Source organism: Balaenoptera musculus, chromosome 5 (genome assembly GCF_009873245.2).
Source record: "Balaenoptera musculus isolate JJ_BM4_2016_0621 chromosome 5, mBalMus1.pri.v3, whole genome shotgun sequence".
NCBI classification, from domain to species: domain Eukaryota; kingdom Metazoa; phylum Chordata; class Mammalia; order Artiodactyla; family Balaenopteridae; genus Balaenoptera; species Balaenoptera musculus.
In genome coordinates this window covers 9,248,792-9,267,799 of record NC_045789.1, presented here as the reverse complement: position 1 = coordinate 9,267,799, position 19,008 = coordinate 9,248,792, and the positions used below count along the sequence as shown (strand labels likewise).

At 41.6% G+C, this 19,008-nt stretch overlaps 1 protein-coding gene across 1 annotated transcript in view; it reads right to left on the bottom strand.

The window, feature by feature from the left end:
* LOC118895884 (probable E3 ubiquitin-protein ligase HERC6) overlaps positions 1-19,008 on the bottom strand; it is a gene marked incomplete at its 5' end in the record, with an annotated part of 54,735 nt that overhangs the window by 32,270 nt on the left and 3,457 nt on the right. The window contains 9 exon segments of the mRNA XM_036853448.1: positions 906-964; positions 1,717-1,838; positions 5,861-5,928; positions 7,145-7,282; positions 8,231-8,271; positions 8,273-8,355; positions 9,805-9,899; positions 11,226-11,453; positions 17,981-18,057. Of these exon segments, the coding sequence (XP_036709343.1) occupies positions 906-964; positions 1,717-1,838; positions 5,861-5,928; positions 7,145-7,282; positions 8,231-8,271; positions 8,273-8,355; positions 9,805-9,899; positions 11,226-11,453; positions 17,981-18,057 (911 nt within the window).

Sequence of the window (19,008 nt, the reverse complement as noted above, 5' to 3'; positions counted from 1 at the left end):
CTCCCTCGTTACTGCTAAAGTAATTAAACAAGGAGGCCATTACACTGCAGTGGCTCTTGTGCCATGGTGGCCTGTAAAAGCAAACCAAAATCTAAGCCTGTAAATGCCTCAAAGTTATGAATCAAAAGCTAAGGGCAACCAGTCACAAAAAGCCCACTAGGCTTTAAGTTATAGCCAATCAAATAATTTCCTTTCTTTGTTTCTGTACCTTCTCTGTATGTCTCTCCCTGAGCTCCTCTCGCTGGGGCACTCTTAAGCAATTCTGAATTGGTGCTGCGTGATTCAAACTGATGTTCGCTCAAATAAACTTACAATTTTTAATATACCTCACTTTATCTTTCAGTAGTTCCCAGGTACAGTATTGGAGCGCATAGAGGGAGGGGAAGAAACAGAAGACCAAACACTGAGCAATTTAAGAGAGGAACTGTTTAAACTACTGAATCAGACCAAGTGTCAAACCAAGCAGGAGAGAAGTTAGATTCTCCTCTGTGGTAGTAAGACTAGTTAAAGATAAAATAAATAGAATCTGTTTTCCTTACTGATCTCAAAATAAGAGCTTCAGAGCAGAGCCCTGGCCTCTAAGTACAAAAGCAATGTTCGAATGAACTGATCGCTCCTAGATACAAAGATTCTGAAAAAAACACCATTCCTGCCAATCAGACACCAGAGGAGGGCAGGGCAGAGGAAGTGAACAATGTAAATTAGAAATTACAACTTGCAGTGGTCCAATAGGAAATTACTTTACAAAAATGGGAGAATTCTGTAACAACCTATGGAGTTTTCAACGTTGGATTTTTTTTGTTCATAGATGACAAAATTCACATATTAAAATGACTGAGTCGAAACATTTCATTTTAAATATCCCCCAGTGTTTTAAATAAAGGTAAGTCTCATGTAAATGTTACCTTTTCTTCAAAAACTTGCAGTCAGACAAGCAGGAGATGAAAATATCACTCCAATTTCCCTGCAAACATAATAAGACAAGGTTAAGTCACAACGTACTATAAGCATGTCCCTTTTATCTTACCGAATACTGTATGTAACTGATGACGTGGAATCATCATTAACGAAAATAACTACTCTCTTAAGAGTCTTCCAAATTCTGGGTATACTTTGTGCATGTGACTGCTAATCTCACCAAAACCCTTCATAGTTGATTTGATCAAGTCATCTAGATTTAAATAAAATTCATCCTTCTGAAAACAGAAGCTTCTGGAGCTCCAGAGAATAAACTATGAAGCCATAAAAACAGTCTGCCTAAAAAAAAAAAACAAAACAAAAACAAAAAAACAGTCTGCCTTGGGGAAGGCTTTGTGGGACAGAAAGCATTTTTGATTCACTCCTGCATCTTCCTCACCTATCAAAGTGCCTGGCACATTGTACATCCTCAATATACCTCTGTTAAAGAAATGATGAATGAATGAAGACATCAATGACTTCTTCAAACTAAGAGATGGTAGAAGAGAATCATGGTTAAAATGCAAATGCATTCATGACAAAGCCAAATCCTCTCTCTTATGTCTAGGATAAAATGACCAAGACTTCAGAACCACATAAAAGTGGTTTCTCCTTTTTTTCTTGGCCGTGCCACGCGGCTTGCAGGGTCTTAGTTCCCCAAACAGGGATCGAACCTGGGCCCCCAGCAGTGAAAGCGCAGAGGCCTAACCACTGGACCACCAGGAGATTCCCAGTTTCTACTCTGTCGGACAGAGCCACCTCTCAGCCACTTCATGCTCTGCAATTCCTCTTGCCACCGCCATCCATTTTTCTGTCAGCGACTGGTTAATTCGGCTTATTTCTGGCAGGGTTTTCCTGGAAACACTGGTGGAACTAGTATCCTTCTAGGAGGAAAGAAAAGAATGATCAGGAAAATACACACACACACACTAAGTAGTGAGTAAAACACAGGTGGGAGATAGGCCCCCATCCTCTCAGACAGTGGGGTTTGGTGGGAGGAGCCACGGCATCAGACTGGCCTGGCTCTTCCATTTCCTAGCCTTGGCCACTTTGCTTGGTCCAAGCCTTAGTTTTGTTATTTGAAAAACGAGAGAACACAAAAGAATTGAAAACAGGGACTCAAACAGATACTGTATGTCAATATTCATTGCAGCATCATTCACAATAGCCAAAAAGATGGGAACAATCCACGTCCAGCAACAGCACCAACAGATGAATATGGTACATCCATACAATGGAATATTACTCGGCCATGAAAAGGAAGGACGTTCTGACACACGCTGCAACATGGATGAACTGTGAAAACACTATGCTGAGTGAAATAAGCCGGATACAAAAGGACAAATATTGTACGATTCCACTAATATGAAACAGGCTAATTCATAGACAGAAAGGGTATTAGAGGATACCTGGGGTTATGGGTAGTGGGGAAGGGGGAGTTATTATTTAATTGTTAAAAGTTTCTGCTTGGGGAGAAAAAGAGTTTCTGCTGGGGGTAATGAAAAACGTTTTAGAGGTAGATAGCGGTGATGGTTGCAGAACACTGTAAATGCAAGTAATGCCACTGAATTGTACCTTTTAAAATGGTTGAAATAGCAAGTTTTATGTTATATATGTTTTACCACAATTAAAAAATGAGATAACAATACCTACGTCTCTGGGCTCCTGTTAAGATTAAAAGATATTAGGTATACAAAGCCTTTGGATTATAGTAAGTACTCAGTAAATACTAGTCTCTTTCTGCCCTTTAATCATCCACAGGTTTTTGCTTTTATATCAGTGGTTTTCAAACTGATAACAGAATCACCTAGTGATCTTGTTAAAGCGTAGACTGCTGGGCCCATCTCCACAGTTTCCGATTCAACAGGTCAGGAGTGGAGCTCAAGAATCTGCGTCTAGCACATTCCCAGGTGAGGCTGAGGCTGCCGACTGGGGACCACATTTCTGAGAACCATGGTTCTATATCATATTTGAAACCAAATGGCTCAACCAGAGGTGTCAGAGATCACTGTCTGGAGAGAAACACCTGTCTTTAATACGTTCTTCCAAGGACGTCAGTGCTCTGCTCCGTAAGATACCTCTGCTTCCACTGACTTATAGTAAATCAGGGAATTCTGCCTCACTTTTGTTTAATGCTTAGCTAAAGACCTTCTGAAAAAGATGTATTACCGTGACTCCCAAAGCTCCCTTCACCGTCTTGATCTGAGTCCTGGGTGTTCCCTGGAGTTCAACCATGGGGAAGCTTTTTTCCCTCCACCATCCCAGGGACCTTAGGACAATGAGGCGCTCGCCCTTGGCATTTACAGACCATTGCTTCTACTTTCTTCTTCAAAATCCCGGCTCCTCTGACGCACGTAACATCAGACTGTATCACCTGCCGAAGTCCTAGTCACGACCCTTCAGTCACCGAAAACTTCAGCACCCTGCTGACTGTCTTCCTCGCACGTCCGCGCCTGGCATCATTCTCCTGTCCTTCTCGGCAGCTTCACACTTAATGGAGCTGGTTTATTTCCCCACGTGACCTCTCAGTTCTTTATCTTGTCTCCGCTCTCCCTCTGCTCCCCTGCAGCCGCCCAGGCCCCGGGTCGGGGCTTCTACACCGATCCGACTGGCATTTTGCGTCAGATAATTCTCTGCTGTGAGCGGCTGCCCTGTGCGTTGCAGGATGTTCAGCAGCGACCCCGGCCTCTACCCACGAGATGCCGGCGGCAGCCGCCCCGACATGCACGCCCCGCCCTCGGGACAACCTCAGCTGAGCACAGACGCTGCCAGATGTTCCAGGGGCGCAAAACCGCTCCTAGTTGAGAACTATTGCCCTAGATAAAGGTGACGTTCTGTACTTTATAATCACCAGTAATTGCTCCAGGGGCTTCCCTGGTGGTGCAGTGGTTAAGAATCTGCCTGCCAATGCAGGGGACACGGGTTCGAGCCCTGGTCCGGGAGGATCCCACATGCCACGGAGCAACTAAGCCCATGCGCCACAACTACTGAGCCTGCACTCTAGAGCCCACGAGCCACAACTACTGAGCCCGTGAGCCACAACTACTGAGCTGGTGTGTCTAGAGTTCGTGCTCCGCAGCAAGAGAAGCCACCGCAGTGAGAACCCCGTAGAGAAAGCTCACACGCAGCAACAAAGACCCAACGCAGCCAAACAAACCAACAAAAATTGTTCCACCTTCTAAATTTCCATCAGAAACATTCTCCTCTCTGATCATCATACACCATCCTTCTAATTCACTGACTTCAGAGTGGAACTCCCAGGCTAACATTCTTTGATGCTGGAATGAGTTAAGACTTGGGGGCTGTTGGGATGAAATGAATGTATTCTGCATGCAAGAAGGACATGAATTTGAGGGGGGCAGTGGCAGAACGTTATGGACTGAGTGTTCTCCCCCCAGATTCATATATTGGAATCCTAACCCCCACTGTGATGGTATTAGGAGGTAGGGCCTTTGGAAAGTGATTGGGTCATGAGGGTGGAGCCCTCAGGAGTGGGACTAGTGCCCTTTATAACAGACCCCAGAGAGCTCTTTCACCCCTGCTCCTTCTGCCACATGAGGATACAGTGAGAAGACAGCCATCTGTAAACCAGGAAGCAGGCCCTCACCAGACAGAAAATGTGCCATCATCTTTTTTTTTTTTTTTTTTTTTGGCCGCACTGTGCAGCTTGGGGGATCTTAGTTCCCGGGTCACAGCAGTGAAAGTGTCGAGTCCTAAACACTGGATCGCCAGGGAATTCCCAAATGTGCTGTCATCTTAATCCCAGACTTCCCAGCCTCCAAAACTGTAAGAAACAAATTTCTGTTTATAAACCACTCAATCTATGGTATTTTGTTATAGCAGCCCGAACAGACGAAGACACTTTAGAGTGGAATCCAGTCCAACATTCTTTGAGGCCACTGGGCTCTCCAATCCATCAACCCTATTGTTTGTTCATTATCCATCCTCCTCTTCATGTCTTTCTTACCCAGCTTAGAGTCTATGGTCAGCAGTGTAATCAGTCCTTTGCAAATACCTCCAAGTCTTCTGTCCCTTTCCTATTGTACTTACCTAGCAAAAGTCCACCTGTAGTTAACCTTCAATCTGAATTACTCCAAAGGAATCCAAGCAGCTTAACATCAATGGAGAAAAACAAACAACTGTGCCGACTGAGTTCACCGTATGCCCTACAACCACAGATTTCAAATGGTTACTCTATACTGTCTAGTAATCTCCCACGATGTTCACTGTCTCACTCTGAGTCACTACTGCACACTTTCCTTTTATTCCTAAACCTGTAGCGATCCTCCTCTGCTTCACTAAGTTTCAAATAAGGACCGTGCCTTGTGCATCACTGAGAAAACTGAAACAATCAGGGAAGAACTAATCACCTTCCCACAAGCAACCTACCCTCACCTCCACTGTTCCTCATCAGAACGGAATAAAAATTTCTGCCCAAAGCCCTATACTTGCCACACTGGACCCTTGACCCTGCTTCCTTGCTCCTATTCTGGGACATGACCTCTACAATTATTCCCTCTTTCTCATGCACCATCACTTTCTCCTCCTGAACTGGATCATTCTCACTGGCATACCTTAATATCATACAAACATACCTTAATATCATACAAACATACCTTAATATCACCCCTCCAAACAGCAACAAAACCCTCTCACGGTGGTCTACTCCCTTTCACGACAAAACTTCTCAGAACTGTCACAGTCATTGTTCCCCACTTATTCCCCTTTATTCTCTGCCCATCCCGCTCAGTTAGGTTTCATCCTCTTTCCCCTGAGATGACTCAGTCTTGACAAAGCAAAAACACACTCTGTGCTTGTCTTACTGGATCAGTATGTGTCAGGTCTGGTCACTTCCTCAGAGAAAAAAATGCTTTTTAAAAGAAACAGAAAGTGTAATAGATACCTGGTAAGTTGTCACAAAGTTGGCATACGTTCCAGCAAAAATATGGTTGACTTGAACATCCGCAAGGTCTATAAGAAAGTTGTAAATCCATGAGTATTGCTTTTAGAAGTAAAAAATAAATCTTTTGTTGTAAACCTAAAACTGCTCTAGGGCTTCCCTGGTGGTGCAGTGGTTGAGAATCCGCCTGCCAATGCAGGGGACATGGGTTCGAGCCCTGGTCGGGGAGGATCCCACATGCCGCGGAGCAACTGGGCTCGTGAGCCACAATTACTGAGCCTGCGCGTCTGGAGCCTGTGCTCCGCAACAAGAGAGGCCGCGACAGTGAGAGGCCCGCACACCGCGATGGAGAGTGGCCCCCGCTTGCCACAACTACAGAAAGCCCTCGCACAGAAACGAAGACCCAACACCGCCATAAATATATAAATAAATAAATAAATTTATAAAACTGCTCTAAAAAATAGTCTTTAAAAAAATCTAATGTATTACCAAGCTAAATTTACTTATTTATTGGCTTCTAAATGGATTTTGACTACAAACAGTATAAAACAATAATTTTGATCAGATTACATGTTGTATATTCACTTAGCTTAAAATTTAACTTTTCATGTACTTGCATAATGAAACCAGGCTGATGTGCTTCAGTAGAGGTTTGATTGAATATATAAAAGTGGGGATTCCCTGGTGGCACAGGGGTTAAGAATATGCCTGCCAACGCAGGGGACATGGGTTCGAGCCCTGGTACAGGAAGATACCACACGCCGTGGAGCAAATAAGCCCACGCGCCACAACTACTGAGCCTGCGTTCTAGAGCCCACGAGCCACAACTACTGAGCCCACGTGCCACAACTACTGAAGCCCGCACACCTAGAGCCCGTGCTCCACAACAAGAGAAGCCACTGCAACGCGAAGCCCGTGCACCGCAAAGAAGAGTAGCCCCCGCTCGCTGCAACTAGAGAAAACCCACGCACAGCAATGAGGACCCAACGCAGCCAAAAATAAAAATAAATTTATATTAAAAAAAAATATATATATATATAAAAGTATACTGTTCCGAAGCTTAAGTAACTGATTTGGGTTCTTTTGTATTACCTTAATCTTTAGAAAAGATCACCAAATACTCCAGGAAGCACTGCATAAGAAAAAGAATGCATATTGTACAAATCAAAGATAACAGTACTAAAAGAACCACAGTTCTATGCACCCCTTTGAAAGGAAACTGAATAATATTTCTCCTCCAGCGGCATCATTTAACACAAAATCACAAATTCGTGAGACCACTCATACCATCAACAGAAATCAGGCAGCTAATGTCAAAGTTCTCTGCCAGAGCCCCCGGATGAGGTGAGCTGCTTGTGCAACTTGGTCCACAACCAAAAGACACCACCTGACTAGTGGTACAGACATACACAAGGGTGTGAGAACCGTGGAAGAGAGAATATATTAAAATAAAGACATATTATAATGTGTCACATTTTTGGAGAAAGATGATGTCTCAACACAAAATAACAGATTTATCTTATACTAAGTACCCAGATCCCATATCACAATGTCAGAGTTAGAGGGTGACAAATCATGTGGCTAAACAAATGGTAGGTGAATACTGACTTATTACTAAACTTAAAGGCAGAATATTATTGATGGTTTCTATCATTTGTGTTTTAAATGTAAGCTCTTTTTGTCTTTCGCTTTTCATGAATTGGATAGATTATATGCAAAGTGTCCTCACAGGGAGGGATAAATTGGGAGATTGGGATTGACATATACACACTACTATACATAAAATAGATAACTAATAAGGACCTGCTGTATAGCACAGGGAACTCTACTCAATACTCTGTAATGACCTATATGGGAAAAGAATCTGAAAAAGAGTGGATATATGTATATGTATAACAGATTCACTTTGCTGTACAGCAGAAACTAACACAACACTGTAAATCAACTATACTCTAATAAAAATTAAAAAAGAAACAAAGTGTCCACATAATTAGGTTATGCAAAACTCTGAATACATATGCAAATATATATCATCTTCTACTTGCATGAGATTAACTTTGTCTCATGAACTCAAATAGGCAAGCACCACTATTTTTGTTATAGACCAACTCCACCACCCCCCTCGTAAGGTGGTCTATGCACAGTAGATTTCCAATAAATTCTTACGAAACAAATGAAATGTCTAGGATAAAGAAGAAAAAAATAGAAATATTAAACTGTATTTGAAAGAAGTAAATTTTCAGAAAGGAGAATGATGTATAAAAAGAGTAATCACATATTTTAGGGTCTTAAGGTTTAATAACATTCCACATGAGCCATTTCTAAGCAATAAAATACAACACTTTCTACTCATGCTTAAAAAAGAAAACCTATTACCTTCCACAATCTGCGAAACTAGGCCCTCAATTCTTTCCAAGTTGCGGACCCCTCTTCTCAGCAGTGGGGCTGTGTCCCAGCTGTCCACAGCTATTGTCTCCAAATGTGAATACTTTCCCATCCTGTTTGAAAAACGAGGGATCAGGCTAATTTCAGGCTAAAAAAAAGTAATTAAAAACTAAAAGATTTAAGTATCCTAAGAGAGTTCTATGAGAGCACCATGGTAAATATAAGCCCTATGTAAAGAGGAAGAGTCCTGTATTTATTATTTCTAACAGTGAATGAAGAATTAGCACATTAAACTTGAAAAATCATTGGCATTCCCTTCAGAACTAGGCACTTATAGGTGTTTGTGGAATAAACTGATGGACAAATTAACTGGCTCAAGAGTAACACTAACATTTAAGCATAGGGTTGCTTTATTTATTTGATCATTTCTCTGAAAATAAATCTCTTTTCAAAAGATGATTCTAAATTAAAACAACTCTAGCTCCCTCTTGCCAACTATGAAGACTATAATTCAAACATGCTTTTAAAACAAACAAAATAGGGCTTCCCTGGTGGCGCAGTGGTTGAGAGTCTGCCTGCCAATGCAGGGGACATGGGTTCGAGCCCTGGTCTGGGAAGATCCCACATGCCGCGGAGCAGCTAGGCCCGTGAGCCACAACTACTGAGCCTGCGCGTCTGGAGCCTGTGCTCCGCAACAAGAGAGGCCGCGATAGTGAGAGGCCCGCGCACCGCGATGAAGAGTGGCCCCCGCTCGCCGCAACTAGAGAAAGCCCTCGCGCAGAAACGAGGACCCAACACAGCCATAAAAAAAATAATTAATTAATTAATTAATTAATTAATTAAATACTTTAAAAAAAAAACAAAAAAAACCAAACAAAATATAAATTATTTTAGATACTTAGTTTTTAAATAAACATTTCAACCACACAAGCAGTCTTCAAGTCTATTCATCACATCTATGGAGAGAATCCATCCCGTTGGAATGTACTGTATGGCCAGTACAAGAAGGGGGTGGGGAACATTCAGGAAGCTGACTCATAATTGTGCCGAGTAAGAAATGGAACAAAGAATGTTCTAGTCTGTAGTATGGGCCATTGAAACCTGTAAAAATTACTTTGTTGCTTGTATAATATTTTTCATGTGTAGAGCTACATTATGAATGAACAACTGCTAAAAGGATGAGCTCCTATATTAATCTAATTTTAAAATATCTAAAAATATTTCCTAAAGCTGAAATTAGCTTTTGTTATAGGATCTTAAAAATTCCATGGTTTATATTTGGCTAAGTTCTCCTCTTTAGACATTTGTACATTGAATGGATATCTTCACATGTTGATACAAATATTGCTTTCCACAATAATCAGTACATGTACCTTGTGGTAACATTTCTCTGGGATTTAAAAAAACAGCAAGATGCGAATTCCCTGGCGGTCCAGTAGTTGAGACTCAGCGCTTTCACTGCCAGGGGCCCGGGTTCGATCCCTGGTTGGGGAACTAAGATCCTGCAATTCACACGGTGTGGCCAAAAAAAAGAAAAAAAATAGCAAGACATTTTGGATTACCTTGGTAAGCACTGCAGTGTGCTCATAACCACAGCTGACATAAATCACACCTAGAGTCTTCAGTACACCAACTGATTGAGGCTTGTAGCTCTGAACTGTTGAAAGAAAGCAGAATCTCTAGAGTATAAGAAATACTCATATTTCCTGGGTTTTATATATTTTAATATTTTTGTCATGTTATAATTCATCAACATAATTTAAAAAGTGAACAATCAGAAGTATTATAAAACAGAGGGAAAGCCCTGTGTTGGAAAAGAAAAGCAGTACTTTAGCATTTATTTCTGGAAAATATTTAATTTTCTGGAATGACTAAGGCTATTGGCCAAGAAAGCTAAGCTTAAAAACCCCCATTCCCAATAATACTTCCATTATGTTGTATTCATTTCTGTTACATAACAGGTGTTCTGCAAATATGCAATAATAATTGAGAAGATAAGATGGCCTACTTCATGCTGACAAAGTTAAATGAAATGAGATGTAGGAGCTCAGCACGGTACTGGTATGTAACAAGAACTAAATATACGTGAGTCACGTGTAAAGAACTGAACAGAGGGGCTCATGGGGAAGTCACAGCGAGTTTTGTTGAAAGGTTGCCAGAGGAACTGGTTGTTTCCCCTACTGCTAGCAATCTTCTAAACAAGTGGTTCCCAAACCTTGCTGCACATTGGAATCACCTGTGGCGTCTTTGGTAATGACTGATGCCTGGCTTCCAACCCCAGACATTCTGATTTAATTGGTCTGGGGTCCAACCTGGGCATTCAGATTTTTAAATGTTCTTAGAGTAGACAGACTAATGGCCTTCCAAAGATGGCCATGTTCTTTTCCCAGAGCCTGTGAATATGTTAAATTACATGGCAAAGGGAAGTTAAGGAAGCAGATGGATTTAAGAAGGTTGTTAATCAGTTGACCTTAAAATAGGGAGGTTAGCCTGGATTATCCAGGTGGGCCCAATGTAATCACAAGGGTACTTTTACCGAGGAAGAGGGAGGCAGAAGAGTGAGTGTCAGAGTAATGTAACTTGAAGAAGACTGAACCAGCTATTGCTGGCTTTGAAGAAGAAAGTGGGTTATGAGTCAAGAGTGCAGGTGCCTCTAGAAGCTGGAAAAGGGAAGAAAAATGCTCTGGTCCCCTCCAGCCTCCAGAAATTAATGTAGCCCTGCTGACACTTTGATTTTAACCCAGTGAGACCTGCATCAGACTTCTGACCACCAGAACCATGAGTTAATAAATTTATGTTGTTTTAAGCCACTAGGTTTGTGGTGATTTGTTACAGCAGGAATCAAAAGTTAATACAGCTCCCTAGGTGATTCTAATGTGCCACAAAGTTTGGGACCACTGTTCTAACCTTTCAGTGTGCCCTTTGCAGAACTGGTTTTCCAACCAGAAAGAAAGAAGGACTTACTACAAGACTACCTTGTTACCTAGGACTTTATTCCCTCCGAGGGCCAGCTTCCCTGCATTGTTGCTTCCCCAGCCAAATGAAGTCCCAGAGAGAGACAGGGCGAAGCTGTGGGCCCCTCCTGCAGTCACCTGTGCCAGCGGGATCCCCTCCAGGGACCTCACCCTCTGTGGGCTGGCTGGAGAGGGGAACTTCTTCCCCAGGCCCAGCTGCCCATGGCTGTTCTTTCCCCATGAAAACACTTGGCCATCTACAAAAATAAAGAGGAGAAATTCAGAACTGCAAACACAATGGAATACCAAATTCAAGGAGCAACTGCCGTCCTAATTCTAAAAATCTTTAAAGAATAAAAACAAGAGTAAAGGAGGTTAAAGTACTCTCACTAAAGGCAAAGGGGATGGTCAAGGTCACCTTTAAAAGTCCCTTCCAACAATATCCACTCTTCTTCTCCCTCCCAGTTAAGGGTAACCATGATCTTTCAGCTGCTCAGGCCAAAAACCTTGAAGCCATCCTCGACTCCTCTCTTTCTTCTACACACTTCAACCCACAAATACTAAAGCCTCTATCTTCAAAATCGATCCAGGATCCAACCACTTCTCACCACTCCACTGTTAGCCCCTTAGCCACCAAGTCACCATCACTCCTCTCCTGGGAAATGACAACAGCACCTCACTGGGCTCCCACATTGCATCTCTGCCCCCAGCAGTTTCTTCTCTAAAGAGCGGTCAGAGTGCTCTTTTAAAAGTATAAGTCAGATGGAGAGGATAGAACCAAGATGGCAGAGTAGAAGGACGGGCTCTCACTCCCTCTTGTGAGAGCACCAGAATCACAACTAACTGCTGAACAATCATCGACAGGAAGACACTGGAACTCACCAAAAAAGATACCCCACATCCAAAGACAAAGGAGAAGCCACAATGAGACAGTAGGAAGGGCGCTATCACGATAAAATCAAATCCCATAACTGCTGGGTGGGTGACTCACAGACTGGAGAACACTTATACCACAGAAGTCCACCCACTGGAGTCAAGGTTCTGAGCCCCACGTCAGGCTTCCCAACCTGGGGGTCCGGTAACGGGAGGAGGAATTCCTAGAGAATCAGACTTTGAAGCCTAGTGGGATTTGATTGCAGTACTTCAACAGGACTGGGGGAAACAGAGACTCCACTCTTGGAGGGTACACACAAAGTAGTGTGCAAATCGGGACCCAGGGGAAGGAGCAGTGACCCCATAGGAGACTGAACCAGACCTACCTGCTGGTGTTGGAGGGTCTCCTGCAGAGGCAGGGGGTGGCTGTGGCTCACCATGAGGACAAGGACACTGGCAGCAGAAGTTCCGGGAAGTACTCCTTGGCGTGAGTCCTCCCACAGTCCGCCATTAGCCCCACCAAAGAGCCGGGTAGGCTCCAGTGTTGGGTTGCCTCAGGCCAAATGACCAACAGGGACGGAACCCAGCCCCACCCATCAGCAGTCAAGCGGATTAAAGTTTTACTGAGCTCTGCCCACCAGAGCAACAGCCAGCTCTACCCACCACCAGTCCCTCCCATCAGGAAACTTGCTCAAGCCTCTTAGATAGCCTCATCCGCCAGAAGGCAGACAGCAGAAGCAAGAAGAACTACAATCCTGCAGCCTGTGGAGCAAAAACCACATTCACAGAAAGATAGACAAGATGAAAAGGCAGAGGGTTATGTACCAGATGAGGGAACAAGATAAAACCCCAGAAAAACAACTAAATGAAGTGGAGATAGGCAACCTTTCAGAAAAAGAATTCAGAATAATGATAGTGAAGATGACCCAGGACCTCAGAAAAAGAATGGAGGCAAAGATCGAGAAGATGCAAGAAATGTTTGACAAAGACCTAGAAGAATTAAAGAACAAACAAACAGAGATGAACAATACAATAACTGAAGTGAAAACTACACTAGAAGGAATCAATACCAGAAAAACTGAGGCAGAAGAACGGATAAGTGACCTGGAAGACAGAATGGTGGAATTCACTGCTGCGGAACAGAATAAAGAAAAAAGAATGAAAAGAAATGAAGACAGCCTAAGAGACCTCTGGGACAACACTAAACACAACAACATTCGCATCATAGGGGTCCCAGAAGAAGAGAGAGAGAAAGGACCTGAGAAAATATTAGAAGATATTATAGTCAAAAACTTTGCTGAAATACAAAGCATCCTAAGAGACTACTACAAGCAACTCTATGCGAATAAAATGGACAACCTGGAAGAAATGGACAAATTCTTAGAAAAGCACAACCTTCTGAGACTGAACCAGGAAGATACAGAAAATATGAACAGACCAATCACAAGTAATGAAATTGAAACTGTGATTAAAAATCTTCCAACAAACAAAAGTCCAGGGCCAGATGGCTTCACAGGTGAATTCTATCAAACATTTAGAGAAGAGCTAACACCCATCCTTCTCAAACTCTTCCAAAAAACTGGGGAGGAAGGAACACTCCCAAACTCATTCTGTGAGGCCAACATCACTCTGATACCAAAATCAGACAAAGATACTACAAAAAAAGAAAATTACAGATCAATATCATTGATGAATATAGATGCAAAAATCCTCAACAAAATACTAGCAAACAGAATCCAACAACACATTAAAAGGATCATACACCATGATCAAGTGGGATTTATCCCAGGGATGGAAGTATTCTACAGTATATGCAAATCAGTCAGTGTGATACACCATATTAACAAATTGAAGAAGAAAAACCATATGATCATCTCAATAGATGCAGAAAAAGCTTTTGACAAAATTCAACACCCATTTACGATAAAAACTCTCCAGAAAGTGGCCATAGAGGGAACTTACCTCAACATAATAAAGGCCATGTATGACAAACCCATAGCAAACATCATTCTCAATGGTGAAGAGCTGAAAATATTTCCTCTAAGGTCAGGAACAAGACAAGGATGTCCACTCTTGCCACTATTATTCAACATAGTTTTGGAAGTCCTAGCCATGACAATCAGAGAAGAAAAAGAAATAAAAGTAGTCCAAATTGGAAAAGAAGAAGTAAAACTGTCACTGTTTGCAGATGACATGATACTATACATAGAGAATCCTAAAGATGCCACCAGAAAACTACTAGAGCTAATCAATGAATTTGGTAAAGTTGCAGGATACAAAATTAATGCATAGAAATCTCTTGCATTCCTATACACTAATGATGAGAAATCTGAAAGAGAAATTAAGGAAACACTCCCATTTACTATTGCAACAAAAAGAATAAAATACCTAGGAATAAACCTACCCAAGGAGGTAAAAGACCTGTACTCAGAAAACTATAGGACACTGAAAAAAGAAATCAAAGATGATACCAACAGATGGAGAGATATACCATGTTCTTGGATTGGAAGAATCAATATTGTGAAAATGACTCTACTACCCAAAGCAATCTACAGATTTAATGCAATCCCTATCAAATTACCAATGGCATTTTTTACGGAGCTAGAACAAAAAAATCTTAAAATTTGTATGGAGACACAAAAGACCCCGAATAGCGAAAGCAGTCTTGAGGGAAAAAAATGGAGCTGGAGGAATCAGGACTCCCTGACTTCAGCCTATACCAGAAAGCTACAGTAATCAAGACAATACGGTACTGGCACAAAAACAGAAATATAGATCAATGGAACAAGATAGAAAGCCAAGAGACAAACCCACCCACCTATGGTCAACTAATCTATGACAAAGGAGGCAAGGATATACAATGCAGACAAGACAGTCTCTTCAATAAGTGGTGCTGGGAAAACTGGACAGCTACATGTAAAAGAATGAAATTAGAATACTCCCTAACACCATACACAAAAATAAACTCAAAATGGATTAGAGACCTAAATGTATGACCGGACACTAGAAAACTCTTAGAGGAGAACATAGGAAGAATACTCTTTTTTTTTTTTTTCAAAGTTTTTTTTCTTAACTTTTTGGGTTTATTTATTTATTTTTGGCTGTGTTGGGTCTTCGTTTCTGTGTGAGGGCTTTCTCTAGTTGCGGCAAGTGGGGGCCACTCTTCATCGCGGTGCGCGGGCCTCTCATTATCGCAGCCTCTCTTGTTGCGGAGCACAGGCTCCAGACGCGCAGGCTCAGTAATTGTGGCTCACGGGCCTAGTTGCTCCGCGGCATGTGGGATCTTCCCAGACCAAGGCTCGAACCCGTGTCCCCTGCATTGGCAGGCAGATTCTCAACCACTGCGCCACCAGGAGGGAAGCCCGGAAGGATACTCTTTTTTTTTTTTTAAGAATACTCTTTGACATAAATCACCACAAGATCTTTTTTGATCCACCTCCTAGAGTAATGGAAATAAAAACAAAAATAAACAAATGGGACCTAATGAAACTTCAAAGCTTTTGCACAGCAAAGGAAACCATAAATAAGACGAAAAGACGACCCTCAGAATGGGAGAAAATATTTGCAAACGATTCAACGGACAAAGGATTAATCTCCAAAATGTATAAACAGCTCATGCAGCTCAATATTAAAAAAACAAACAACCCAATCCAAAAATGGGCAATCTAAATAGACCTTTCTCCAAAGAAGACATACAGATGGCCAAGAAGCACATGAAAAGGTGCTCAACATCACTAATTACTAGAGAAATGCAAATCAAAACTACAATGAAGTATCACCTCACAACAGTTAGAATGGGCATCACCAGAAAATCTACAAACAACAAATGCTGGAGAGGGTGTGGAGAAAAGGGAACCCTCTTGCACTGTTAGTGGGAATGTAAATTGATACAGCCACTATGGAGAACAGTATGGAGGTTCCTTAAAATACTAAAAACAGAATTACCATATGATCCAGTAATCCCACTACTGGGCATATACCCAGAGAAAACCATAATTCAAAAAGACACATGCACCCCAGTGTTCATTGCAGCACTATTTACAATAGCCAGGCCATGGAAGCAACCTAAATGCCCATTGACAGACAAATGGATAAAGAAGATGTGGTACATATATACAATGGAATATTACTCAGCCATAAAAAGGAACAAAACTGGGTCATTTGTTGAGATGTGGATGGATCTAGAGACTGTCATACAGAGTGAAGTAAGTCAGAAAGAGAAAAACAAATATCGTATATTAACGCATATATGTGGAACCTAGAAAAATGGCACATATGAATGGGTTTGCAGGGCAGAAATAGAGACACAGATGTAGAGAACAGACATATGGACACCAAGGGGGGAAAGCGGCGGGGTGGTGGGTGTGGTGGTGTGATGAATTGGGAGATTGGGATTGAAATGTAGACACTAGTATGTATAAAATTGATGACTAATAAGAACCTGCTGTATAAAAAAAGAATTGAGAGATATTAAAAAAAAAAAAAAGAATGCAAAGAAGCTTTAGGAAAAGCTTTACCAGTTTGGTCGGTCCACATTTTCCTTTTCATGTTTGCAAAAGACTGATGCATGATAAAAATATATGATCAATTAAATCTAAAAAAAAAAAAAAACCCCACAAATAAATAAATAAATAATAAAAATATAAATGTAAGTCAGATGGAACCCTTCAGGAGCTTGCTCTCTCTGTCAATAAAAGGCCAATTCTTACCACAGCTCATAAGCCCCATGTCACCAGGACTCCCACGACCACGTCTCAGGCCTCATCTCTCCTGGCTCCCTCATCCCCCTCTCCAGACCCCCTGCTGCTCCTGAGCACCCCGCTGGGCATGGCCTTGCATCTGGATCATGCTCTGGACCATGACCTTATTAGCATCATGTCTCTCCCTTCCTTTCGGTCTTTGTTCACATCTCACCTTATAAAGTAGCTTCCCTGACCTCCTTTATAAAATAGAAAGACCCCTTCCCTCCGTCCACCTCCTCACTTTCTGTCTCCTTGCCTCGCCTCACTTCTCTTCACGCCCTTATCCCTGTTATACCACACAACTATTTGTGTGTTTAAGGCTCACTTCCCCTACATCTCCCCAGAATATAAGCTTCATGAAAGCGGGATCTTAGGTTTGTTAACTGCTGTATCCTCTTTGCTGGAGACACTGTAGGCAAATAAATACTTGTGGAATGACTTGGGAGGGGGGGGAAAACAACAACATTTTATGTTGAATTTGACCAGAGATGGAAAATTTACAAGAAGTCAAAAATCAAGTTCTTCTGACTACTCAGAGAAATGCCAACACATGTCAGATTTCTGTAAGTTACGACATCTAAGTTTTCTTTTTAACTTTAAATGCATTAAAAGGAACCCCAGTGCATTAAACTCAACAGGTATCATTCTTTTTTTTTTTTAACATCTTTATTGGAGTATAATTGCTTTACAATGGTGTGTTAGTTTCTGCTTTATAAAAAAGTGAATCTATACATATATACTCTCCTCCCTCTTGCATCTCCCTCCCTCCCATCCTCTCTATCCCACCCCTCTAGGTGGTCGCAAAGCACTGAGCTGGTCTCCCTGTGCTATGCAGCTGCTTCCCACTAGCTATCTATTTAACATTTGGTAGTGTATATATGTCCATGCCACTCTCTCACTTCATCCCAGCTCACCCTTCCCCCTCCCTGTGTCCTCAAGCCCATTCTCTACATCTGCGTCTTTATTCCTGTCCTGCCCCTAGGTTCTTCAGAACCTTTTTTTTTTTTCTCAGATTCCATATATATATGTGCGTTAACATACGGTATTTGTTTTTCTCTTTCTGACTTACTTCACTCCCTCCGTATGACAGACTCGAGGTACAGGTATCATTCTTATTCAAAATATTACTTCCTGATGACACGTAGGAGATCCAAGAAGACTTTTTTTACCTTCTGATAATGCCAGGGAGTGGTAACATCCACAGGAAACTTGTATAATTTTTATACGAGTCAGAGTTTCTATCTTCCTATAATAAAAATGATACAAAATCTATTAATCCTTCTTCAGATTGGGTCACCAAGTGGACTACAGATATTTTAACTTATTTTCTTGTATTTCTGTACTATTGGGTTGGCCAAAAAGTTCGTTCGGGTTTTTCCATAACATCTTATGGAAAACCCTGAACAAACTTTTTATTCCAAAGCCTTCAAGCTATTTTAACATGTCATCAACATGTACAAAGGTGCAGGGCAGAATCCAAAACAATATATAATTCAAAAGTGAATTGGGCTTTTGAATTATTGGGCTTTTAACACATTGTATAATGTACTAAGTTTTATGCTATACTTATGCTATACTTACCAGCCTAAAAGAAAAATAAATTTCTTCACACACATATAGTCCAGGGCTTTAGAATTTATAGAGTACTGTCACCTACAACACCTATCTCACCCTGTGAGATAAAGATACCACTAGGTTGATTCCTATTAAATTGCCATTTTTCTGGATCAAAAACATAACTATCAGCAATTTCATACGGTCCAACTTAGGAAAACTCAGAGAGGTGAACTGCTATCAGTTGTAGAACAGACTCAAACCTCGGGCTTTTCATTCCAAGTTCGGTGCTCATTCCCCCAAGCCTCAGCAATCTCTTCTACAATTTAATGAGCAGAGAAAGTGACAAAAGGTAACCTCCTAGCATTAAAAAACATGCTTTTGAAAATTTCCAATGCACGTAATTCATGAACACACAGTTCAGACTGCTTGTCATATCCTTTGGCCTAGGAAGCTGTGTGTGAGGATGTGATTTTTTTCCCCGATTTTACTAAGTAAAATATTAGGATCCACTGGCTTATGACAAGCCAAAAGGTTATGTTGGGAGGAAAACCTTTCCTCTTCCAACTTGTGTCCCATGATTGGGGATCTGCAAATTAACTGAGTATATATAGATTAACAGGAGAAAAAGGCAAAGTTTATC